The sequence below is a fragment of the Uranotaenia lowii genome, chromosome 2 (assembly GCF_029784155.1).
Source record: "Uranotaenia lowii strain MFRU-FL chromosome 2, ASM2978415v1, whole genome shotgun sequence".
Lineage (NCBI taxonomy): Eukaryota > Metazoa > Arthropoda > Insecta > Diptera > Culicidae > Uranotaenia > Uranotaenia lowii.
The window spans coordinates 408,164,363-408,191,724 of NC_073692.1; the positions used below are offsets into that span (position 1 = coordinate 408,164,363).

General features: G+C 37.2%; 2 protein-coding genes across 5 annotated transcripts in view; one reads left to right on the plus strand and one right to left on the minus strand.

Annotated features, from left to right (window-relative positions):
• The window catches only part of LOC129749259 (atypical protein kinase C), a 438,832-nt gene that overhangs the window by 397,407 nt on the left and 14,063 nt on the right, over positions 1-27,362 (plus strand). The window contains exons 12-14 of one of the 4 annotated variants that reach the window (XM_055744191.1): positions 13,668-13,783; positions 13,978-14,104; positions 24,222-24,358. In XM_055744191.1, the coding sequence (XP_055600166.1) occupies positions 13,668-13,783; positions 13,978-14,065 (204 nt within the window). In that variant the 3' untranslated portion in view covers positions 14,066-14,104; positions 24,222-24,358. Of the gene's footprint in view, positions 1-13,667; positions 13,784-13,977; positions 14,105-24,221; positions 24,359-27,362 lie in introns of those variants that run through there. The other 3 variants (XM_055744189.1, XM_055744190.1, XM_055744187.1) reach the window with 3 other exon arrangements.
• On the minus strand, positions 2,205-10,958 carry LOC129749265 (37 kDa salivary gland allergen Aed a 2-like). The gene is made up of 6 exons (XM_055744201.1): positions 10,924-10,958; positions 3,486-3,563; positions 2,963-3,430; positions 2,740-2,901; positions 2,542-2,683; positions 2,205-2,489 (listed from the first exon to the last, which is right to left on the minus strand). Exons 2-6 carry the CDS (start codon positions 3,531-3,533, stop codon positions 2,422-2,424), a joined length of 888 nt encoding a protein of 295 aa, XP_055600176.1. The 5' UTR covers positions 3,534-3,563; positions 10,924-10,958; the 3' UTR covers positions 2,205-2,421.

Here is a 27,362-nt window from a genome sequence, read left to right on the forward strand (position 1 = left end):
GTTTTTGTAATTGATTTTTGTGCACACTCACATGGCGGTCGAACCATCCATAATTAACTGTATCGAAAAATGTAGTGCCTTCTCTATTGGGTACTACTTCTTCAATACAGTTAATTGGTGTGGGACAAAGAATTTAGTATGTGGTCAAGCTTCTATTTCAAATGCTCTTCGCTCTTTTCACCACCTTAGAATTTTCTTCTGATCTACTATCCGTCTTTCATTTCAACTCTTTAACCCTCACCGATAAAGCCGCAAATTCATTTCATAGATCATTACTTCCACTATGACGCTTGGTATGAACTTGCCGATCGATAGTATGCATCTCACGGAAACGTTTGAGAGCGCTGCACACGGATGATTTGACAATTTTTAACGATTTTGCGATGTTTTAATCCGACCCCGGGTTTTTGACGTGGGATCCAAAATTTATTTTCGTCTCGTGGCTTCCATCACGTATAACTTTTTTGGAACAGAACGAATCGCAATGAAATTTTCAGCACTGATAGAGGAAACACTTTCGAACAAAGTACTGTCAAAACATTCCAGATCCAACAACTAGGAGCGCTATGGGTCCAGATTCATCGTGATCCATGCTTTAAGTATGACCATTTGTCGTACGGCCGGTCTGACGGAAAGTTTGCAGATATCCCTTGATTGTCCGGATTGGCTAGAATAATTTATGCTCGAGTATCGTGTTTACATTCTGCGTACGATCAACGAAAACATGATTGCAGTGTCAAAGGGTCTTAAAGTTTTTCTACATAGCAGACTTGAGTAACTTTCGATTTACTTGGGGTTATTCGTAATTGTTGCAATACGTGTCTCAGATTTCTCTTAAAAGTCGCTAACAATTCAGAGGAGAACGCATTTTTTTATGAAGACATGAGTTTGAAGTCTCCCTCATTTAGTTCAGAAGATCAGTGTGTTCCTTTAAGATCAAACAGTGGTCAGGCAGGACCTAGGTATGTTGATGTTTATTTCCTCATTTTTATAAGTTTCCGAACCTTTTTATCACTTTTATACGATTTTTCGATGTTGAAATTCTTTTAAAGTTGCTTCGGCTTTATCAAATCTGTCATACAATTATTTTCGTGAGACAAACCAGATTACTTTTATTGTTCTTTAGAGAGCTCGGCATTATATATTAAAAATGTTTGATTTGTGAATACGCCGACCTCGATCCAAAATAAGAAGGTAATCTTTTCAACTCTGTATGATATTTTTTTTTAATTTTTCGATTATATTATATTTTTCCAATCTAGCCAAGCATTCTATTTTATCCTCACTCTCATCATCGCTTCACATCCTATTGCGTTGACTTTCCTCAGCTGTAGTATTTGCAAGTCCAACTTGATCCTTGCTTCCAGCTTAGCCAATGTTTTAAATCACAAATTTATTTTTTTTTTGTTTTTAAAATGTTCCTGCTTCGCATTGAAAATAGAGAGCCACTGCATAAATCACTATCAAAGCGCAATGTTTGCCGACAACTGTTATCTGCATTAGTTATATTTACATAGTTATAAGTAGGTTTTGTATTTCTATCGTTGACTTTTCTCGGGGCGCACATTTATTTAATACGAAACACTCTACTTATCGGCTGCGATAATAAAAGCAATGAAAGCAATACTAATGCGGCAATCGAAAGGAGAAAACTTTCACTTCCCTGCTTCTGCTCGGCTAAATTCGAAACTCATTTAATACTTAATTCGACACAAATATTTGCAGATACTCTTGCAGGAATAGTTGCTTGATGTACCCTTCAAGTTTTGAATATTTATAGAACTTGTTCTTCCATTCGGCAACGAAGGGGAGAGATAGTTGATGGGCTTCACACAAGGGGAAGGATTAGTGTGACACTATTTCGAACAAACTGCGAGCGGGAGGTAAGTATTTTACTGAAGGGTTTTCCTGTGGTGGAGGTGGAAAAGTCCGGAAATAATTGTCGACTACATAGTGTTGATCGAGCTGAGCCGAACCGGGAACAACGAACAACGACGGCTGGAAGAGAGAAAGTTTTCCCTTGTCTCGGTTGGTTTTCTTTACAGTTTCGTCATCTCTTGTTCTGGAGCAACTCTTGCTGTGGAAGAAAAGTGGGAATATTTTGTCCCGCCTAAACGCGTCTTTTCCATTTAATTTCTCAAGCAGAAAAGGGAAGGCTAGTGTAATGGTCTAGGAATGGAATTTTGTCAAGCGAAAGTCGATGGACAAGTTTTGCTATTTATTCAACGTTTAATGTTTGTTTTTAAATAGTTTGCGATAAATTCCCGCCGCACTGATGCTGATAAGTGAGGTCGTGGGAATCGTTCTTTTCTGTTAAAGACACTCTTAAGAAATTTGCACACTGATTTCATTTGAAATCAAACGTGATTTTGACCTTCCTTTGATAAAATTCCTTTAACTTGTCGGTAAATTTAGGTTCTGTCAAGGATCGTTACTGTCAGATGCTTTAAAATTGTTGTTTAGATCCCAACAGAATATATTGGTTGTTTCTGAAATAAAAACTGTTAAATAACGTTTATATTTCAATTTATTTGTTTTTACCTCTCAAGCATTTGTACCGATACCAAGGCTTTTGAACAACGCCATTCTTTTCAGGTACTTCTTCGTTACATTTCCGCACAGCTTCTTGAATTAGCTTTACATTTGCTCCAAAAACTTCTGAGTCAGCTATGAGATTTTTTCCCTGAAACATGTAAAATTATTATTACATTGAAAGTGCTAAAAAAGTTTTTAACCCACATCTAGTTGGAAATCATCGGTAATGTACTTGAACCTTGTCGAATTGTACTTGGGTTGTTTCAAATTTTCGGTCCTTGAACAATTGCTTTTTGAGTTTTTAGGAAAGTATAAGTTGTCGCAATACATAAAAGACGATTCGTCTTTTATATTCGGAATTTTACACTTGAAATAAACAAATCATTCTTTCATTCGTATGATGTTTATAAAAAAAAAAATGTCTCACCATCGATTGGTAAACTTGTTTCTTATACGAGTCATCACTGTGGTAGAGTCTCAAGACAACTGATTTGTGTTTGCTAAACAGATCCAGAAACTTGGTGTAAACTGGTTCACAATTGCTTTCCGAATCGGCACTGATGGTCCCAACGCTTTCAAGATCCTCAAAAAAATCAGTAAAATTTAATGACTCCAGTTCCCTGTTTGTTTTCAAATTACTCTCCCAATGTAGTTTCAATTTTTCCGTAAACATTTTTCTCTCCGAATCAAACGTTCCGATTTCGATTAGGGCGCATCGCAAATAGCACTGGGTGTTTCTTTCGTTGGGAAACTGTTTTCGCTTCCATTGGTCCACCAGTTCCTTTCTGAGCGTTTTATTGCATATTTTTGCTGCAGCCCGATCCAAACATTCTTCGAAGACGAATCGAGGTTTAGTGGAAAATTCGCCCTTCGAATCACTGGTGTATGTTGTAACCTGAAGATCAAATGTTGGATGAGGTATTGTCTGGAATAAAATTCAGTCTACCTACCTCAATAATCAGCAGTACTATTGAACCAAGAACGAATATCCAAATCATTCTTGATACTTTGGAATTCTGAATTTGGATCTGAAAGAGTTTACAAATAGATGGAGAATTTAAAAATGGTTGTTTTTCTAAGCCATTGATTATAAGCTTAATCGTAGATCAATTGGTATGTACGTCATTATCAGTCTATTATTCGATTGTAGAGTCTTATCTCAAAAACTGTCCTAGTAAAATTGAAAAATGTCTAGATGCTGTTCTACGTTGACTTATTTTCTTGTATCGTGACCGTCAAAATTGATTCTACTAGTATCAATGGCTTCTAATGAAAGTTCTCTTGAGAAAGCAGGACTCACTACTGCGGACTTGAAAAGGGGTCGTTCAAAAATTACATCATGCAATTTTCGATCATTTTCTACTCCTTCTCTCCCCTACGTAACAAATAGAGTGTCTTACCCGGAAATAATATAAATTCGGGAATTCTCGAATCCCGGGAAACGATAAAATATCCCAGGAATTCCCGAAGCTAATAAAATATGCTAAATTACTAAAAATTTACACAATCTAAATTGAAAAAAAAACGATCAGATTGAGCTTAGATCAGTGATTGAAATCATAGCCCATTTCTTCCTCAGAGGCATTCAAACAATACACTCTAAGGCCTCGCATCGCACGACAGGAGATGATACATTCAAACCTCTCCTTATGAGGAGGATCTGCTAGGAGAGACACTTCATTTGCTGCAGCGAACAAACTCACTCAATATTTGGTTGCAACACGCAGGGTTGCCAAATTTTTTTTTTTTTTTCAAAAATCAGGTAACTGGTGAAATAAAAATCAGGCAAAATCAGGCTACGTTAACACCACTGACCATACTGACTGGACACTCGATTTCGTTTTCTGGATAATTTTTTCTACAGTACGCAATACCGATTCCAGAGTGCGCATCGATCGATTTGAAGAAACGCTATCCCAGTTAGGAAATGCCACCCAACTTTAAAATAAAAACAGGCAATTTCTGCGATAAAATCGGGCTAAACAGGTACATTTTTCCAACAGGGCATTTGTATCGGGAAAATGGTAGGTTCGCCACCTACCGTCGGTATTCCGAACCTGCTAAATGTGACAAAAAAATAAACCAGAAAATGATTGAATTTTTTTTCTGAGTGTCCTGTCAGTATGATCAGTGTTAACACGTTCGTCGCCAAGGGACCCATATGTATTCGTGTGGCGGGTGTATTTCCTGGGAGGCCCCGTCACATCAAAAACGTGTTACGTTCTCCTACTCAAGTTAGCCGCTCAGTTTAGCCACCCGTCGTTACAAATCTTGTAATTTTCTCTTTTTTTTTCTCGCTCCGATAATTTCTTTGGGCCCGGCAAGTAAAACAACCAAAATGAGCGTGGCGACGAACGTGTTAAAGTTACGGAAATTTCGCTCAAACTGATGACCTTCTTTTTTTGGTCATTACTCCACATTGCACTCTTGTGAGCAGATGGTCAATCACTTTGAGAGAAATTTCCGTTACTTTACGGTGCCTGATTTTGCCTGATTTTTAATTCACCAGTTCCCTGATTTTTGAAAAAAAAAATTTGGCAACTCTGCTTGTGAGCCTACTTGGTTGAATAATTTTCTACTCATTCAAAGCAATCGAGAAAGATTCCCTTTATTCCCTTTTTTTTTTAATAAGAATTATAGGGAATCTTTCGATTGATTTGATTGATTTTTCACTTTTTAACTTCAGCAATGGTACCTAATCCAGTTCTTTACTACCCATTTTTCATCACATTCGCAAAAATCATGCAAACTTCAGGCAAAATCAGGCCTGAATACCGATTTTTGGCAAAACATACCGATTTTATACAGATTTTTGAAAAATTATTTCCAAAACATAACTAAAAAAATCGTTTTTCATTTTTCATTTTTTAAATTTCGGACCAATGTAATTTTAGTGCATTATTAGCTTGCAAGTCTCAGCGTAGTCGATAGCATCTTTGTGTTTTAAGCCAACTGTCTTTAGATCGAATTTTTGATCATCGAATAACATGGAAGATTAGAGATTAAAGTAGTTTAAGACGTTAATTAATTATATCTTAAAGCTGTATGTATTCCCGGTCAGAAGAGCATATCAAAACTACTACTCAAACCCACCTCAATAAGATATTATTATCTTAATCAGATATAGCTTTGATATCAAAATCTTTGTTATAGTCGTTTCGATAAAAAATAATTTATATCTCATTTGATACAAACAGTTATTTTTCCTGCCTCAGTTTCTTTGCTTGGAAACCTTTTATTGGAACTCAGAAGCTCTCATTCCAATGCATCAGGTATGGTTCAGTGGTAGCGTGAGTGCCTCTCAACTGGCAGGATGAGGTTCGAATCGCCTGGCTGTACCCAAACTTTTCAAGAATTGTTCCACAATACATGAAAGTTAGAGTACAAGGCAGGAGGCAATGCAACCTGGCATCTTGTGCATACAAGTACTTTGAGTCCAAAGAAAACACTGAATGAAAGCTTGTATGCAATACTCAAATTTTTATCCTTTTTGGTGGTTAGTATCATATCTGATTGAGATATAATCTTGATATAATGCTATCAAAGGGTGAAATACTTTAGTTATTCATGCATGGACTTTTTGTTATAATTTGAGATATTTTAACATTCTACGAGTATACTTAAGTATACTTAATTATATCTCATTTTGATAGGCAAAAATTGAATATCAAAATATCTCATCTTGATATAATCTTGTTTTTCTTTTCTGATCGGGATATTCTCATACAAAAATATCGACTTTAAAATTTAAAAAATCACCAAAAGGAAGAACCAAAGGAAATCGGGAAAATCGAAATTTTAATGTTGATATCAAATGACTAAGAAATGCATGAAACGTCTGGGACTATTTGGAAAACCGGTTGTTTTCTGAAAATAGAGTAAGACCAAGAAAGTTTATTTTTGTCGATTTTTTTTTAAGATAACATCAGATCTTGACGATTTCTCAAATTTATTTTGGTTCCCCTTTTAATAATTTATGAAATTTTAAAGACGATTTTGGCCAAAAACTTTTTTTCGAGATAACATCAGATTTCGACGTTTCAAACATGTTTAAGTCATTTGGCTACATAATTAAAATTTCAATTTTTCCGACTTCCTTTGGAGGTTTTTGAGGATAAAAAAACGATAACCCTAAATCCAATTCGATTGAACTGAAATTTTGCACAGATAATTTTTTTGTGCTAATTACAAAATTTATATGGTCGGTTTTCGAAATTCGATCATGGAATTTGTCCCTTGTCGAACTTTCTGCAAGCGGTAGACAAACTATCACACTGTTGGATGATTTTTTAAATATAAAATTAACATGTGTGAAGTTTTTGAAAAGTTTTCTCGGTTAGATCAAAAGTTATGCGAGGTACAACTTCCTGAAATGCTTCTCTTACAACACATATCTAAGCCAAGAATTTTTCATTAAAAAATCGCCATCTTAAAACGCATGACATTGTTCACTATAATCGGAATTCGAACGTTCCAAGTGTAAATTTTTACCAAATTGAAACGAACTTCAGATAAAGTTTTATTTTTTTGTTTCGAATATAGTCGTTTTACCATCTTTATGGCATTCGCGACTTTATCAACGGTGCAGTTGGCGGATCGTTATTGAAAAACTTATTCTGTACAACCGTGTTCGATGTTTGCTCTGGGCTCGAACTCGCGGACATCGGCTCAGGAGACAACAGACTTGCCAACTGCGCTATATCACAAGCCTTCAGATAAAGTGAATCAGTTCAAAGGTATGATTTAATCATGATCGAAGGCACAATTTAACAACAACTTCTGCAAACAACTTCTGCAAACCTTAGCAATCGTCTTAGTTGAATGGGCCTGCGGCTAATAATCCTAAAATGACTTACATAGTAAATTTTATACCCAAAAACTGAAATAAATTCCTCGATACACTAATAAACTAATAAAAATAGAATAGAATAAAAAAAACCAGAGAAATGCCTGCAAATACAAAATAAAGTATATTTATGTAAAAAGATTCCTGATTCAATAAATAATTTGAAAAAATATTGTTTTGAACTTTTACCAGCCAAAACTTTAAGTCCATTGCTTTCTGGTACAGAACATCAATCTAGCGGAACTTAATTAATAGCGCTCAGGGATGGCAAGATAGACTTTTAGTGTCTTCAGTAACATTGTTCAGTTTTACAAGGCGCATATTTCGATACAAAATATAAAGACAAGGAGTCCATCGATTGCTAGATGAAAATGCTCTAGTTTCTTCCACAAAATTGTTTATCTAAGCATAATACACAACTTTGCTGAACAAATCCAAGTTCTACTATTTTATCCAACGAAGGTATAAAAAAAATTGAAAAAAAACCTTGAAAAATCAGTATTTACAATCTGAACCATCGTGGAAAAGCTAAAACGATTATCCACCTTCGTAGCAAAGTTAAAACAAGCCAAGATCTACAATCATTTAGTACATTATTACGTGTTTTAAAAATTGCTGAAGCGCTGTAGCATTTGGTGTATTTTTTTAACACGTAAAGTTGTGTATTTTGGCAAAATTCCTGAACAATGTTGCCGTAGACACTAAAAGTCTATCTTCCCATTCCTGAGTGCTATTAATTTAGTTCTGCTAGATTGATGTTCTGTACCAGTTTGCATTTTATAGTGCTGCAAGAAGGTTTAAAGTCTGTACTCGAAAACAAATGAAATGAAAACACTTAAACATTCATATTTATCAAGCGTCATAAAAACGGGTCTGTCCAACTTCCATTTAACCTTCTCTAGCGTTAAATCCATTCGATCTGGAAAGTTTCCCCTGGAAGACATACGATTCTATAACAATTTTAGGGCAAAAGTGGCTCCCTCCTGGCAGTCCCTCCTTTCTTCAACGCTTCAGATGTGTCGGTCCTTCGAACCGGATCGTGAACTAATATTTCTCATGGCTGTCAACACCAAAAAGTGTAGACTACTTACTAACTTAACTTAATGATCCCGCGCCGATCCTCCGGTGCATAGGGCCGTGGTAAAAGACCTCCACTGTTGACGATCCGGAGCCAGCGTCTTCACTTGGTCCCAGTCAAGATTCTCGTCGACAGTTCGAATTTCAGCGGCTAGGCTTCGCCGCCACGAGTTTCTGGGTCTGCCTCTTCTTCGATGACCTTCTGGATTCCAATCTAGCGCCTCTCTGCAAATCTCGTTTTCATCTCTTCGCAGCGTGTGCCCAATCCATCTCCACTTACGTTCCCGAATCTCGATTTCTAACGCCCTTTGATGACACCGGCGATACAGTTCCTCATTCGAGATCCAGTTGCCAGGCCACCAAGCGCGGATGATATTCCGCAGGCAGCGGTTTACAAAAGTGTAGAGCGTGGCTCTATATATTGGTTCCACATTGTGCGAAGTTCTGGTGTGTTGGGAGGGTTCTTATACTTGGGCACAACCTAAATGTTGATAGCGGCATACCTCTTCATGGACTTTGTTCCATAATGGCTGGATGCCAAATCCACCAAATTGCTAAATTGTTCAGGAAAAGCAGCAAACGCTTTTGAAGGCACTCTTTCACGTAAATTTCCCGATTGACGGTCCCAATTGCAACGAAAATATCGCTTTTCAGGCCACTGATACAGACAGCTTACCTTTCTTCAATCTTGGCAAACTTCTATAGTTTGCTACCTTTATAGTTTTATAGCTACCTTTCCCCTTTCGAATGTAATGCGTACGTGTACAAAATTAGGTGACAATCTGTCAAGTAGTTTTTAACATAAAGTCCATTGACAAAATTTTTTGAGCAGAATCGAGAAAAATTCAGGAGACCCAAAAACAGCTGGAAATAAACAATTCAACCAATGTTTACAAGGTTAATCGTTTAAGAAGTCCAAGAGGATCCAATAGTGAGCTAAAAGTTTAACAAAAGCGAAGATGATTGATTCCATGAAGATAATGAATGTGATAGGGTTTTTCAAGCTTAATTCGAAAATATAAACAAAGAAAGTGATAAAAAATACATTTTTCTGCCTGTTTCGGCTAGCCGACTAATAAACGGACCTGACTTCATTTCTTCAAAGTAGAACAGCCCACCAGTAAAATAAACAAAATACGGTGGTCAAATCGTGTGCAAAATATTTGGACGGCTAGTGGGGAGATATTTAAAAAAAAATGGTAATGGACAGCAAAACGAACTCTTTAGCGGTCACCTGGCAGGGTTTCAGTCTGGAACTTTTCATTGACAAGTCTCGCCTGTATTTTTCGGAGATAAACAAGGAGATAAATTTGAAAATTTTTTGTGTCTAGTAGTTGAAGAGGCTAACGATCTGTAGGAATTGCAAATCACTCAGTGTTTCATATGTATTGGAAGTTTTGCGGCTTGTAGCTTTGTTGTAGCTTGTGCATCCAAAGAATTCAATTTCTTCGAGAACCCTCAATTAATTAATTTTTCTGTGGGCGCACCCTAATCAAACCTTGAGTGTCAATTTGACACTTCTCGCTAAAAACCGCTATATCTCTCTTGTTTCCCAACCGATTTTTACACAATTTATAGTTTTGAAAACCTCGTAATGTAACTCAAATATGTTACTCAGACATTTTTCACCTGTAATACTTCAGTTTTCCGTTATTCAAAGTCTTTAAAAAAAAATCAGAAAAAAACATGCTTATGAAAAAAATATAGATTAGAAACGGAATGCAAAAAAATAATTTCACTTAGTGTCCAAGAAAGCTGAAGTTAGAAGCTATACGTTGCACATAAGTATTTTTTGAAGTTTTTTTAAGATAATGGCCACAAAAAATGTTTAAAATTGGTGTAAATACCGTATTTTTCAATGAATGATTCGTTAAAATTGTAACAGTCACACTAAATAAATTTTGATTTTTTTTTGCAATTTTGCATTTTTAGATTGTCAAAATACGAAACACAGGATTTTTGGCGAATTTTCAAAGGTAGCTGTTTTTCGAACTGTTTGTCAATTTGCAATTTTTCCAATGTACCCGTCCCTTCGACAACCTAGAGAAGCTCAACCAGCACCTGATTTTAATGTTTTAGCTATCTGTAGGAACATTGCCGACCCGTGCCTTGGAAGATCGAACCCGAAAGTTGTTGGCGATAACCTTCAAGGCCTACTGCAAAATTCCGCACCTTTTCTTGATCCTCTTGTTGTCCCCGACCCATTTTTTGCCGAGAAACACTTAACACATTTGATCCTTCAAGCCGGAACGATAGAAAAAGTTGGTTTCCAAATTTGGAAGGATTTGTGTTCAATTTTGCAATAGAAGTGAGAAATTGATATTCACAGAGTAAAAATTTTAATCACGAATATTTCAATTTTAAGAGTTTACGAGAACAAAATTTATATTATCGGAAACATTTTTATTTAAAATTTTTTGAGGATTTTTGAAAATTATCAAAGAAATAATACCAACAATTCTTACCTTACAAATCAGAGGAAGAAGCTTCTAGCCGAGGACTGGTTTGAATAACATCTGATCTTCAGGTCTCGTTTTCATGTTTACAATCCCTGTTATTATTATTGGCACAAGTGGTGTTGAACTAACGTTTGTCCAAGATAAATTTTATACACTGTCAGAGAAAAATATTCAAAAAAAAAATTAAAAAGAAAATTGCTAACAATCTTCAGGGGCCCATTTATTTCAATGGAAATGAAATCCAAACAAAAGTGCTTTGAATATCCTTCCTTATTTTAAACATCTCTCAACACCAACGATTTTCTGAATAAGAAGCTGCATATTGCACATCTGAAACAGATTATTGCCATTTGAAGAGATTGGGCCCTTTGCTGTTGTTGAATCGGATTCCTCAAGCAGAAACAAACGTTGTTGCCGATAGCACACAGTAGCAAGTCGGTACCTATCAATTGCCATCCACAGCAAATGCACTTCTCTGAAAAGCTGAATGAAGTAAGTAAGAGCCTGGTATTGTTCCATTTTTCTCTGGAAGAAGAAGGTTGATTCCGTTCCGAGAAAATTCTATTAGAAAGCTCCTTTTGATTATTGTTTTCCGTAAATGGTGATTTGCTGTGTAGAGAGGCAAAATTGCTAAAGGAATCAACATTATCGTTCGGTCGTTTCGAATTGCTCCCTCGAGAGTGCATCTGGTTTGCATTATTGAAAGATGGTCTTTGAAGTTGCGCTTGGGTTTACTTTTTACCGTAGTTTGAATCTGGGTGTACGCTATCGTCTAACAGATGTCGTTGGTGTATCTGAAGTTAGGCAACTTTTTTGGATTTAGAGCAGGGTTCCGAAAATCAATCAAAACAAACACTCAGGATGCGTTTCCTGTTGGAAACATTCTGATTGTATAATGGGATAGCGCCTCTCGCAACTGCTTCGCCTGGCTGGTATGCAATCTCGATCAGCGCTCCTATCAGCTATGCAAACCGAATCGCATCATTCAGAATCATCGGTTTAGCAAACATCGCAGATCGGAGATGAGTGAGATACAAACTGATCCATTGTGAATGTAGCTCACTCAGTATCTGCCTGAATTATATGAAATTCAAAATTATTTTTTGCAGGACGACAAAAATCAAACAGTTGTGCGGGACACCATAAATTCTCAGAAATTTTAACGTGACGGACGACAGTTTAATAAGAGAACTTGTAAAAATTGAAAAACACGGCGAAAGTGAACATCTTTCCCTCACAAACACAACTACAATTTGATTTTGATCATACTGATGTTAAAAAACGTTATAACAACAAATAAATTTATTTATTTGCTATATATCAAATTAAACAAAATACGCTAATGATCGGCTTCATGTATCACTCACTCACTGCCTGATCCATTCACTCCTGATCGAAGACCAACCAGATTCGCCATATGCATTGCGCATTGGTGAGATTCCAAGTTGATGATGGTGCTGCACTGTTTTGACAGCAAGCATCGTGCGAGGTGATCTGTATTTTAGCGATGAATTGAACGATCGATGATCGGGAAGGTCCAGTAGCAATCAATAACGAAACCCGACCGCTGTACGTTCAGGTGCGAAGTGCAATCAGGAACATTCATTGAAAATGAGTGATATTCGGAACACTGATTTAGAGTTTTAACGAATAAAAAAAAAATTAGTGTTGTTTTCATATCGATGGATTACAATAAATTGAATCTTCCAAGGTAAGTATCTAACTTTGTCAGATACCCAAAAAAGGATTATCTTTTTGGAATGAAAAAATTGGGACTTCGCTGATCTACAATTTTAGATTGGCGATTTTGACGTGAGTTTAATCCACCAAGAGTAGTACCTCAAACCGAGCTTAACCTTTGCATGTGAAATGGTTCCTTTTTTATCGCTTGACACACTTTAAGCCCAAAAAAAAACACCCACGCACATCACCCATCATCATCGCTTCAGCACGCGGCGGCTGTTCGTCGTTCATATGAATAATAGTACGTGTGTGTTGTTTAGGTATGCAAAAAATGTTTGAACCTCATCATTTTGCCACCGCCGTCGCTCGCAAATCCCGCGCTTGATTGGCATTCTCGTTGCTTTTTTTTTCAACTTTTACTCGATCCGCGTAGATGTAGAGCTGCTGTTGTTATTGCCAGAAAAATCCGGCCACTTTACGCCGCGCCGCTTCCAGTAGAAGCAGCATGCAGCAGCGATAATATTCCCGGAACGAACGTAAAAAAGCTGGAAATGGCTCCGCTGGGAGTCGCGCTCTGTGAAAAATAGCCAATTTATCTGGATTCAATATGCGTTTTTTTATTTTTAGTTTTTTTTTTCTCTGTCGATTTTCACGCTTTTGTCCGTAGAAAGCTCCGGAGAGTGCACACAAACTTTGTTCGGCACCAGGAGACAGAAACCCTGATAGCATTTTTATGAAGTTCAGTTTTTCCCTCTGGTATGCGTTCTAGCTTATTTTTTTAGTTTGTGAAATTTATTTCCCCCTGTAATGGATTCTTTCCACGATCGGATGGTTAATTTTCCACTCACTTTTGGCTGAATGTGTTTGGCGTTTCTTTTTATTTTTATGTTAACTTTATTCCTTTTTCTATTTTCATCATTCCTGTTTTTTCGAAATTTTTTGAATAAATTCATCACTGCCTGGATTCATTACCGTCAACCCATTTTGAACCCAAAAACCTACCTGGAACGTGACGTGCCATAAAACAAAAAAAAAACATGTATCACACGAATCATCTCACAACACAGCTCGAGGATAAGATGATCATTCCTCCGTACAGACCGAGAATCGAATCGGACCGAGATTTGGCCAACTTCCCACCGGAATTCACCGACGAACCGGTACATTTGACACCGGATGACGAGTAAGTAATATTGGGGATAAGTTGCTTGAGGTTGCACCACCCCCCTTAAGGCAAAATGACCATCTACGAGAGTTTGTTTTTCATTCGTCGGGGATCCGTCGTTTTAGTTTTTTATTTCAATTTTTTCTTTAAAAAAAAACAGTCACTAAAACTAACGATTCTAATCTATTTTTCCTCCCATTCCCACCGAATAGACGCGTCATCGACCGGATCGACCAGAGCGAGTTCGAGGGCTTCGAGTACGTGAATCCGCTGCTAATGTCGCTGGAAGACTGCGTTTGACATCACGCATCCTGCGAGCTGCATCCCTACAATATGCAGGTAAGCAATGAGTGTGCATGGTTCGATTTTGAAGGTTTGACTCTTTTTTGTTTTTCAAATTTCGTTCTCATACCCTTATCAACCCCACCAATCATTTTAGGCGCGTATGATACCTAAGCACTTTGTATTATCCATCCATCAACTGCTCCGATAAACAGTACAAATAAGAGAGTTTGTCACCAAGGATAATGCTTCTAATTTTGTCGTATAAGAAATTTAGAGTTACTCAAAAACCTTATTTAGTTTAAATTCTGTAAAAATTCAACTCGAACAACATTCCTCATGACACTTTACAGAAGAAACATAACACAATCACTTTAAACACTGATAAACCAAACCGAAGATAGAAATTTTTTAAGGAATTTTGTAGCTTCGAATTGATTTTGATTTTCATACGAATTTTAAGAAAATACCCACTAATTGGGAAAATTGTTTTTCATTATCAAGTCTCAAAATGATCTGTATCGATGTACTACTCTGTTAGTTAGAGACAAGCTGCATGCCCAAACGGAGAGTTCAACCCACTAATTTCTGGAAGAATCGACGAGTTTCGAACGGCCCTTGCTGGTTAATAAACTTGATTAGATCAAGATTAAACAAGACGAAGGCTAGAAAAGGTTTTCAAATATCTTTTAATATTATTTACATTCAAATTCACCGGTGTACCCGCGTATAACTCATGCGCCCCAATATAAACTGGACGCTTCTGACCTTGATCTAATACAGAACAGAAACTTGTTTTTAAAATTAGGAGGTTTTTTTACAAGATGTAAATTTGACATTATATCATAACAATCGGGTGTGTTTGTTGCCGTAAGTGGGTTCGAACCGCTTAAACCACCTTGGGCTTCTTATGCCTGATGTGCCCCTTGGTTTCACCCTATGATACTACACCAAGAAGTAGGCCCATCTCACCCTTTTTCCTCCTTCTCATATTTCCTTGTTAAAAAACGCAGGTTTCAGTGGTGGAATAGAGTTATCTTTATTCAGTTTCGTCTGTGAGGCCATTAGTTAGAATACAACTATATTAATTAGCGATAGCTAATTGTCACTTTCCACTTCTTATGTTCCCTAACCGGGAAAGTACTCATTTCTCAATGAGTAAAATGATACTTCTACCCAAAGATCTGGCAACACTGGTGTGTTATCACGAACCCAATTAGAGTATTCTCGCTTAACCGTGTGATGATGTAAACATTTGTACCGCGTTTCTCATCATCACCTGTCATCAGCAATCATTGATCCATTGTTCTCGATTGCGAATTGGACACAAAGCATGTAAAGAATCTAAACAAACCGTGTTTTGTTTCTATACGGCGTTCCAGAAATCGTCTGAAGTCGGATCGTTCCGCAAAACGTCAAACAGAGGATCCAAAACCGAATCAGTGAATTTCAACATTCCTCTTTAACAACTTCAAACTACTAAGCTGGAATCCCGTCACGACCACCCCGTATGGTTTCTCAGGCAAGATCGTTGCTCAGTACGTGAGATCTTTTAAGTCCCACGCGATCGCGTTTATTTTGAATTGTGGTGTCATACGAGGCCCAAGGCCTTCTTTTAGCTTGTAAAGTTTAGTTGACTATCTTTCTCTCCGTTCATCATTTTTCCCGATTCGTATTAGATCGCGCATGATTTCGTCAACTATAACACGCCACGAATGTTGGTCGTGACACATCTTACTCACAACATTTTCTGCGTTCAAATTTCGAAGTTGTTGGAACCTTGAAACGAACCTGGGGCAGAAAAAGATAGCATGTTCTGGCGATTCCTCGGTACCTACGCATTCCGGACAATATGGCGAGCTGATAAGCTTAAACCGATGAAAGTATTGCTTAAAGCACCCGAAAGGAACTGCGTCAGGTAGGAGTTGATCTCTCCATACTTCCGATTCCGATTTCGTACGTCAAGACTTGATTTTCGAAGAAGCTTCCTATTATCCTGCAGTGGGCATTCGGAACACGCATCCTGTGGAGCCATTCTGTAATAGCTTCCCAGCTGGCATTGTTGAAGGCATTCTTATCGTCGATCGTCACAATGGCGCAGTGACGAACACCTATCCGCATTTGAATGGCGTCCACCGTAGATCTCCCTTTCCAAAAACTGAACTGTCTATCTGACAGTCCACTTTCGCCTTCTGTGTCGATAATATCTTTGTTGAATATTATCCTCTCCAGTAGCTTACCAAGAGTGTCCAGCAGACAAATGGGTCTGTAAGATGATGGACGTCCTGGGTATTCCCCAGGTTTCGGTAGTAGCACCAACTTCGCCGTTTTCCACAGATTGGGGAAAAGATCCCTCGTCGAGAAGCTTTTGTAGCTCCACTCTGAAAGTATTCGGAATGGTCTGTACCGCCACCTTAAGCACTGCATTCGGGATTCCATTCGGACTAGGTTTCTTATTCATCGTACGTTTTTAGCGATAGCCACAAGTTCCTCGTTAGTTACTGGCTCGATGTCGTGGGCTCCCGTGGCGTATGAGCTTAGTGGCCACTGCGTCGGACCATGCTGCGGGAAAAGATGTGCAACGAACTCTTTTAATTTTTCCGGACACTTTTCGTTCGGCGACCTTGGACCACCGAATCTTGCCAGCGCAACTCTATAGACTTGGCCCCATGGGTTATCATCTACTCTGTGGCATAACGCTCTGTAACAATTCTCTTTGCTTGTTCTAATAGCTCGCTTGAGTGACACCCTGTCTACTCGATAAACGGCACCTGGCTTCGTTTCTCGTCCGTTGAGCTCGTCGTCCGGCTTTTAGGCAGCTAGTACGAAGCTCAGTAATTTTTGAGGTATTCCAGGACGCTGGCCGTAAGCACCACGTAGGTGTATCCCTTCTGGACCTAGTCATGTCGCACATCGCTACCATCATTTTCATCAGCTGTTCAGCATTATGGACCTGCGATGTTTCCTGCATATTCAGAGCTTCGGTGTATACTTCCTTATCGAACATTGGCCGAATGGGAGATTATGCCGAAGGTTATTCTGCCGAATAGATGTTATGCCGAATGGTCGTAAGGCCGAATGGTCATTTGGCCGAATGGTCATTAGACCGAATCGTCATTTGGCTGAATGGTCATATTAACGCATGTTTGCATGTTGCGGAGAATGACAGTTAGGCCGAATTGTCATAAAGCTGAATGATCGTTATGAATGGTTGCTAGGTCAATAACAGATCTTTTACACTTGTCTGCATGTTAGGCCGAATGGTCATCAGGCTGAACGGTCGTTAGGCCGAATAGTCATCAGGCCGAAGGATGCAATGCCGGATTTCACCATTTGGCCTATCGTCCATTCGACCTTACGACCATTCGGCCTTACGACCATTCGGCCAAATGACCTTTCGTTCTTGCGACCTTTCGGCCTAACAGCCTTCGGCTGGATAACCGTCGGCCTAATAACCCTAGCCGAATAAGCCTAGTGATCTTCGGCCGAATGGCTTTCGCCCTCATGACTTTCGGCCGAATGGCCCAGGTAGTTTCTGGAACATACATTGTGCCTTCTTTCGCTTCCACGATAAGGGCATCACCCCTGGACATCACCCGTAGAGGTTTGGTTTTTGGGGGTGGTTTCGACTTCATGACGACCTTTCTTTTCGCGTTCTGCTTTCTATTACGAACCAGCTTCCAACACCGCTTTCTTTGTCGGTATTTCCGTAGTCCGTACCCCTCCATTTTTGGAGGAATCGTTTACGACGGTGGAGTCACGATCTTTTTTCGCGGTTCTTCTCGGCTTGGACTCCTTCGAAGGTCCTTCAGAAGCAACCAATTTTGTTGGTACTTCGCACAAACTCCTGCATCTTGTCGACCATACCGGCTGCCTCTAAAAGGCCTCATTTTTTATGCCCCTTGGTGCACCTCTTCCTGCGACTCCCTGCCAATCTCCTTTCATAGATCCTTTACTACTTTGCTCAGTAGAGGAGACCTAAGGAGTCCTCTCTTAGCAAAGGCCTCTGTCTACCTTCTCCTCCTTCGTCCGAGCTAACGTCGGTTGTTTCAACGTTCCTTCTGTTTTTTTTGTGTTGTTGTTATAAAGATTCATGTTTAGTCCCACGAGAAGCTAGGGAAATATAAAGTCCACTGCGCCAGTGTCCTGCTTTAGCGCAGCTAGGACTTCATTACTGTGGGGTGCATCCTGGTGCCCCTCAACGAAAGTGTTTCATCAAGCGTGAGCCTCAAATATTTAAAGTTATTCACCTTTTCGATTAAATTATTATCAAAAGAAAGCTGCAATAAATTCTCCTTCTTGCTGAACGAAATTATCATGTATCATGATCAGGTATCAGGTATCATGATCATGATCATGTATCAGGTTTTGGAAACGTTTAGAGTTTACCAAGAATCTTTAGGTCTTTTTACATTTTTCCGATTACGACATTGAGAAAATTCTCTGGATAAAATATTGCTGTGTCATCTGCAAATAATTTGGAGGTACAATTAGTGGTATGAATAAGGTTTAGCAATTGCTTCGGTAGCTTTTACTTAGCTCGAAATCAATCAAAGCAAAAGTCAAAAGCATTCGCTTAGTTTGGTATGAATAAACATTTGCTTAGCGGATGTGTACTAAAGTCTTAGAACATAAATAGCTTTTGCTTCGAAAAATAGAGCTATCCAACCAGCAGAATCTGAAGTTTTCTAAAGTAAAATGAAAGAAGGCGATCGGAAAATTGAAAAGTACGGCTAAAGTAACCTTGAAGTCGACGAAACGGGTGGTACTGGTGGGTGTTAGAACGACCGGAATTCTTTTGTTAATGCGTGCTCGTATGTTGATGTTTAAAGGAAAATGAATACATATTCGAATATTGTCAAACAAAAAATGGCCTAACTTTAATATTTATCATAAGCTCTCCCACATGTATTCGGATCGGGATAATCCGATGTATAAAAAAAAAAATAGGCAATAGGCGCGCATTTTAATTTAGATTTTTTTTTAATCTTAGGATTATAAAAAATTATATAAAAATGAGAGATCTGTATAATGTTTTAAATTATTACAATTTATTTCTTACTTTGAGCCAATTGGGACTTCTTCTACTATAGCCGGATTTTTTTAAATTTAAAATATTTACTAATTGATTTGTTTATAGTCATCTTAGACGAATTTATACAAGATTTTATACAACGACAGGAATATGAAAAAAGTTGGGTTATCACTTCGACTTTTCTTTATCCATGTTGAAAATACCTTTTTGAATTGTTTTGAAGTGAAATATTGCTAATTTGATAAGTTCATGACGTTATTAAAGAATTTTTTATTGGAAAAGTCTGCTACCGAGCATGCTTAGAAAATAAAGCAATTGCTATGAGATTTGTCGAGCAATTGCTTCAGGTTTGAGCTTTATTCATACCAAACTAGCTTGTTCTAAAAGTAAAAGCTCCTGACTGAGAAAACAGCTGTCAAAAAAACTTTATTCATAACAACCGAAGCAATTGCTTTAATCGACTGCTCGACTGCTCGATTCAGTTTAGCAAAAGCAATTACTAAGTTTTTTTCATACCACCCAATGTAATGGCAGGTTGCATAAGTCATTGATATAAAGTAGAAAAAGTAGTGGCTCAATGTTTCTACCTTGTGGCACACCCACTTGATTCATGATCAAGCGTTTCAAAGGTTTTTTTTAAGGCCAGAAACAATCCTACAATTTTTTTGTGTTTATATTTTCAATTACCGAATCTACCAATCCACACATTGCAATAAGCGTACTAGACCCAGCTTCAAAACCGAGTTGCAGGCTATATACTTAAGATGTTATTTTCTTTGATAAAGTTATTGAGTCGACTACGAGGAGTTTTTCGAAAATTTTGCCAAACACACAAAGGGTTGAAATTGGAATTGGTAATTATTTATACTTGTTACATATACCTACAGTAGACTAGTTCACTTTTCGGCTTTTTTCGCTGATCACAACGCCACTTACAGGGTTTGATCCTCATTCATTTTCAAGAACTCTGGCCGAATTTGAGCTCATTTGAGTAAGTTTCCAGCGTACGCTAGAAGTTTTATTGAAAATAGTCCATTTTTCTGGAAAATTTTCGTAGATGTGTTCTAGCAAGCTGTTGTTAATATAAAATGATAATTTTATAGTGCTCGGTGATTGGTATGACAAGCATTCGTATGGACCTGATTTAGATAATTGCCTAAATCAAACCGAAAAAAATTTAAAAAATCATAAACTACCAACTTTTACAGAAAATTTACTTACAAGTTGAGAGCTTAAAATCAGTAGTAAATAGAAAAAAAATATTTTCGATATAAAATATTCATAAAAAGATAGCCTTATTCATAACCTTTAATTTGATGTATAACACTTAATTATCGCAACAGTACAAGCAAAGATATTCAAACATTCACATCACATTCTTTGAATCATAATGTTGTCTCCATTCAAGTTTTAGCATCATGCAACTTGCAAAACGTGGCATCAAGAGGAATTGCTTACAACTTGATCAAAGCGCGCGCTTTTTTTTAACTCCTGGCCCCGTCATGGGGTACTTGATTGAATAAAATATCCTTTCTTGTGCACAAGTTGGTGTGGAGCAAACTTGAATGAAAAATATTTTATCAAATAAAATTTGTTGCATAGATATTTGAATAACTTTGCTAGCACTTTTGCGATCATTAAGTGTTATACATCAAATTAAAGGTTATAAATAAGGCTATCTTTTTATGAAAAGTTTATATCGAAAATATTTTTTTTCTATTTACTACTGATTTTAAGCTCTCAACTTGTAGGTAAATTTTCTGAAAAAGTTGGTAGTTTATGAATTTTTAAATTTTTTCGGTTTGATTTAGGCAATTATCTCAAACCCTGTAAGTGGCGTTGCGATCAGCGAAAAAAGCCGAAAAGTGAACTAGTCTAACCTACAGTCTTCGACAAAGTTTTTCAGCATGCTTGGTTCCACAGAAGAAAAATAATGATGTTGATTTTTTAGAACAAAGTATTCAGTTTCCTGAACAAATCTAAAAGATGCAATTTACTCATGTAATTGTTTAAAAAAAATTTTGATAAAAAAAAATGGATGAGTTTTGAACCAAAACGAAGCTTTTTGACCGCGGGGTATGAAAAATTCAAAAATGACCCCAAATCGACTCTGTGAAATGTGTACGTTAATCTCGAGTTATTGTGAAGAGAGGTCGGATTTTGAGTCGCCTATCAGTGTGTGTGAAGGTAAACTAAGGTTGCCAGAATTTTTCCAGCACGTATACGGGCCGGGCACATCCGAGCAATTTTATATAAAAACCTCGCAAAATCCGGGCATTCGATATCAAAATTGACGACCATAAACCGGGCAAGTTTGGTCTAAACCCAGAAACCACTCAACAGAAATCAAGAAAAAAAAGTTTTTCGTCGAAATACATCGACAGGTTTTAAATCGTATTTTAGGCTTCCAAAAAACTTTTCATGATTATTTTCAAAACTTGCTCAAAAAATTTAGTTTTGGCATGAATTAAAAAAAATGTACAACACAATTTGTTTTTTTTCTGTTTGATTTGCCATAAAAGAGAAAAATTCGGGCAATCGAGCCGGCCCGGACTGTCTCAATTTTTTTTTATTAAATATCCTGGCAAACCCGGATAAAACAGAGCAATCTGGCAACCTTTAGGTAAACCCTTGAAAAATATCATTTTCCATTTTTTTTAAATGCAGAGACTAATAAGGAGTGTATTCGAAAAAAAAACAAAACTTTTTTTGTTAATAACTTCTGTATGCATGAATGAAAATTGATGAAATGTTCAGTAAAGCTACCTACTAGTGTAATGGGGCTTATTCTGCGACTTGAGTGACGTGACTTACAAAATTTTGTATCGTTTATCTGGCTTAAATAGCATCTCTAGGCTCGAAATTTTCGTTCGGATGAGCTCATCGATACACAAATTTCTTTTCAGAAGCATTTTCTGGAGTCAGGACGAAGACGTGAAATTTCATGAGTCACGTCACTCGAGTCGCAGGATAAGTCCCAAAATTTAAATGTGCAAATTTTTGTGATTTTTAAGACATTGTTGAATAGAGAAGGTAGTTGAATATATGTTTAGCAGGATCACGAAAAATGCAGGAAAGTCCCAGTGGGAGACTCAAAAACAGCTGGAAATCAACTTTTCAACTAAAATGCATACGGTACATCGTTTGAGAAGTCCTAGACGATCTAAAAGTGTGCTAATTCATTCTTATTTTCACCATTCATGAAGTGAATAAATAATAAGTGAATAAGTGATAAAAAAAAAACATTTTTTTTATCAATTCATCTAGCTGATGCCTGAGCCTGACTTCATTTCTGCAAGTACAAAACTGCCCCCGGTAAAAATAAACAAAATACGGTGGTCAAATCGTGCGCAAAATTTTGTTACCTCTAGCGGGGAAATATTTCAAAAAATTACGTAAAGAACAGCAGAATGAAGCCAGCGGGCGCCTGGCAGGTTTCCAGCCAGAAATTGTTCGTTGACAAGTCCCACTTGGATGCTCCGGAGACGAAAAAAGAAAATAAATTGAAAATTTGATGTTGAATTTTTTTTCACTCCTTATTAGGGCTGCAGAACTTGATAATAAAACATTTGGTCTCCTCCGATCCAGTGCGAGTATGTGTGTTTTTCCATTATATTTAGATGTCAGTGTTTCTATCGACGAACTTAATGATCTGAAACGGAAATAGAAAAACACGTAGTTAGTCTCCATTTTATGCAGTTTAGAGACATATTGAAGAGAAAAAATACCTATCATGAATTATGAACACTCCCGAAATTGCCTTATTTAAATAAGTAGCGACCCTCTAGCAATGCTACTATCGTGGGTGTTCTTTATAAACCTGTCTTTCTAAGCTTAAAAGCGGTTGATTCAACTTTGATCTCAGTTTTCCAGACAGTGTTTCTGGAGTTTTTCCCTTCTGATGGGTGTTATTATATTGCATCGATTCATTGATCAGCACATTGATGAAAGTCTAAATAATCGTTACAAAAATAAAAAGAAACTAAATTCTAAAGGATCAACTGGAGAAGTTTTGATTATTCCAACGAAAGTTTGCACTTCTCATTCTGACTCTGACCCGATCATTCTTTATAAATGGTACGACTGTTTTGGTTGATTTTTTTAAGGATTTTCAATGGCTATCAGTCTCGGATTTTTAAGTAAAAATATTTCGATCCTTATTGGATCTTCATAAAGGGTGATAAAGTGTCGTTTTCTTGTTAAATTTTATTCAGCTTATCATGAACTGCTGCCATTGAATATTGTTGACGAATTTTCGTAGAATATTCGTTTGTCTGTTGATCCAATATTCAACAGACAAACGAATATTCTACGAAAATTCGTCAACAAAATCCAATGACAGCAGTTCATGATAAGCTGAATAAAACTTAACATGAAAACGACACTTTATCGCCCCTGATGTCGGATCGAAACGTTGGAGTTAAAAACAGTCGTTTTTACCTAAAAATCCGAGGCTGATAGCCGTTAAAAATTCTTAAAAAAAGACACTATCATTCTTTATTAAAATTTAGGAATCGCTATCAAATTTTAAGAATTTCAATATTAGATTAGTGGAACCTTTCTTATGAATATCTGCAACAAGATCACCATGAACATAAGGGGTGGTAAAAGAGAGATTTTTCCGGAATCACACCTTAAAGTCTCAAAAAACCTTTTTCAATACAACAGTCAACACAAACCAAGTTAAACTGACAAAACAAAGTAACAACAACCATCTTCTGCATGTCAAAAGTCCCAATGCAGATGAATCATTAGTTATTATCGACATAACTAATCCCCAGATTTTTCTTTTCATTCGGAAGTTAATTATTTGTGCCATCTGTACCTGTTTGTGTGTCTTGTTTTCGATTAGTCTTTCTCAATTGGTATTTAGTAAAGTAAATATTTATTCAATCATTTTGTACATCAATAAAATTCCCTTTCTGTAACATGGATGCGACAAATTAGTTTCCCCTCACCCCGTTCCTTAAAACAATAAACTTGCCATTATTTCAAACCGTAATAAAAAAAACCGTAGTAACGAGAGTGTGTATTTATGTTTTAACTTCTTTTTTTTTCTCGAATTTCTTCTTCTTTGCGTTTCCCCAATTTCTCCAATGTGTTGTTTCTGATTTGTAAAACTTGCCCACTCACCTCTAGTACGATTATTGTATCTACCAACAACAGCCATAAAGTACTTTTATTCAACCGAAATAACCAAAAAAATATCACGACTCAAACTACTAGTATGTTATAAAAGTTCTCCCCTTCCAACCAAAAAAAATAAAACCAAAAAAGTAAGTAGCTCAACGGACGATACGGCAAACTGGTTTACTTACTTTGGCTTGTTCGATTGAATTTGCATGCTTATTTGAATATACCATATTTTTTTTATCAATGTTATTTTCTTGTCCCCGAACAAAAAAAAAACACACCCCGAATCCCGTTGTCACGCTCTCGATGTTGATATCACTTTTTGTGCATGTGTACATTTGCTACTAGACTAATTGCCTGATCGCTTAACTGTGCTTTTCATCGAGAAAAACGAACTTTTCTTTTGCTGCTGCTGCTGCTGCTTTTTTGCTTTTCTCTTCATGTACTTTTGTTGGGAAATATTGTTGCTGCACAAACGTCGTTTATTCACCTTTTGAAAAAAGGATGAAACATCGCTTGTTTAGATGTGATGCTGCGCGTAAGTTTGAATATAGGAGATGATGGGAGAAATTTTCAATCGAAAAATTTCAGTACATTTTCGATTCGTCAATTAAATCCACAATTTCAGAGTCTGTTGCCGAAGGTGAGATTTGAGTTTTGACCGTTTGATGCGTTTTAAAATTAGTATAGCGGACCCATGTTTGTTTACCCTGCATTCCCCTGTACCCTTAATTTGAAGATGATGATTTTTTTTTGTGTCCTAATCCTACCAATGAGTGTGTTCCCTAGCTACTAACTACTTGAAGACGGATTCCTAGGGTGAATTATAACCCAGTTTCATTTTTTGATTGAGGTCTATCAAAGTCTAAATCTTACTTTCCCTACAAATAAATGTGGATGTACGTTAATAGCACTAGGAACCCAAATATTTTGTCAGATTTTGCTTATATACTCTTGTTTCGGAGATATGGTGTGTGGACATTTTAAATCCATCGCATCGTTGGTAACAGATTTCACGCCAAATCGACACGAAGTTGGCATGACTCTCTTGGAGTTCAATGAAACTTTGTAAAGGGTGATACGGTCAAAATTTGGTCGAGGGAAAACGCGTGTAAATCGGTGAAATCGTTTATTTAAAAAATCAAATTAATTTTTTTTTCAAGTTGAATTAGTATAAAATTCAGGAAAAATATTCAGTTAGGCTTCCACTTTTCCAAATCCGAATTTCCGGGCCTTACGCTTAACCCCTGCCATCAGATTTTGTACAGCCACCTTGTCCACCTTCTTTGCCGCAGAAAGCCAGTTTGCCTTGAACTGCTGTTCGTCCTTAGCAGTTTTTTTTGGTCTTCTTTAGCTTCCGATACAATAGCCCAGTATTTCTCAATTGGGCGGAGCTCTGGCGTGATGGGAGAGTTCTTGTCCTTGGGAACCACCTGCACGTTGTTGGCAGCGTACCACTCCATGGCATTTTTATCGTTATGGCAAGATGCCAAATCCAGCCAAAACAGTACGGAACAACCGTGTTTCTTCAGGAAAGGCAGCAGACGTTTATTCAAACACTCATATCTTGGTTGACAGTCCCGGAAGCTATGAAAATGCTGCATTTCAAGTCACAGGTACAGATGACTTGCCAAACCAGATATTTCTTCGCGAACTTCGACAGTTTCATGTGCTTGAAAATATCTGCTACCTTTTCCCTTCCTTTTGCCGTATAAAACTCCTGTTCCGGAAGCTGCTTGTAGTCGGCTTTGACGTAGGTTTCGTCATCCATTACCACGCAGTCAAACTTCGTCAGCATCGTCGTGTACAGCCTCCGAGATCGCGCTTTGTAAGTCGATAGTCCGGCTCGTTTTTTGGCTCGATGCACGGTTGTAGACGATACACCCAGCTTATTTGCGGCATCTCGGAGAGAGAGGTTATGGTTTCGCTTGAAACTACCGGCAACTCTCTTTGTCGTCTCAGCGGCTTCCGGTTTTCGATTTCCCCCCGATCCAGACTTCCTGGCTGTCGACAAACGTTTCCCAAACACCTCAATTACATTTGTAACGGTTGATTTGGCAACTTTTAGCTATTTTGCCAGCTTTGCTTGCGAGTAGCTCGGATTTTCGCGATGCGCGAGCAAAATTTTGATGCGCTGCTCTTCTTCCTTAGACGGCATTTTGACAACTGAAGAGTGAATTCCAAAATCAAAATAGGAGCAACATTCTACACATACACACCTTCAAAATGAAGGGTGTTCAGGTGTTTTAAATGCAAAATTGAAAGAAATACATCAAGTTGATATTGACCAAATTTTGACCGTATCACCCTTTATCATAGTACATTGAAATATACAAGGTAGGCTATTCCGCTCTCTTTCAACGTATTGGTAAGAGGCTCCAAAAATAGTTATGGAAAAAACTGGCAAATGTATGGAATTTTTCATAAAATCATTTTTTTCTTAAAATTGACAATCATCAAAATTATGAGAAAAATATGAATTTATGCATTTTAATGCAACAAACAATACTTGGCTTTTTAAAATCGCTAAAAGTAATATGCAACGGGCTTTTGGTTGATTTAAAACCAAAATTTGGTGATTATTTTGCCTTGTGTGGTCTTTTTCTTGAGCAGTTTGAAAAAAAATTCAAACAAATTGGTTTTTTATCACAGAAATATGAAGTATTTTTCATCTTAATCAAATTTTGAACATAGACAGAAGAAAATATTTAATTGTTTGCTCTCAAAAAAGAGGGACGGTGATGAAAATTTCTTTTGAATGCTCATTATTTATGGTTCAGATCCGAAAACCCAAAGCAAAAAATAGTTTCCGATGAGCCTGAAGAATCAATCTTCAATCTGAGGCCCTTTTCATAGGAATCGAATGGCTATTGACGGAGAAATCTATAATTTTGATTGCCATTCTATATAAAACTGTCAAATTTTTATAACTATTTTTGTTTGTATGCAAGCATGCTGTGTACATACACGGAGCTTTCAAGTGAGGTTAAGCGCAATGGCCTACCTGTTATTTTCCAAGTACTATGACCCTTTATAAGGTAATTGTCTATACTAAATTAAACTTAAATATAATTTTTTTAAACGTGTTAAACGTGCAACTTCTACCATTCAACTGTGTTTTAATCTTTTTCTGGATCAAAAAATCCA

Excerpts from the sequence above, each read along its gene's own strand:
- LOC129749265 (XM_055744201.1), bottom strand. The coding sequence starts at position 3,533 with ATGATTTGGATATTCGTTCTTGGTTCAATAGTACTGCTGATTATTGAG. Across the intron at positions 2,902-2,962 it reads AACAAGTTTACCAATCGATG|TGTAAAATTCCGAATATAAA; the intron begins GTGAGACATTTT and ends GTTTATTTCAAG. Across the intron at positions 2,684-2,739 it reads CCGATGATTTCCAACTAGAT|GGAAAAAATCTCATAGCTGA; the intron begins GTGGGTTAAAAA and ends TACATGTTTCAG.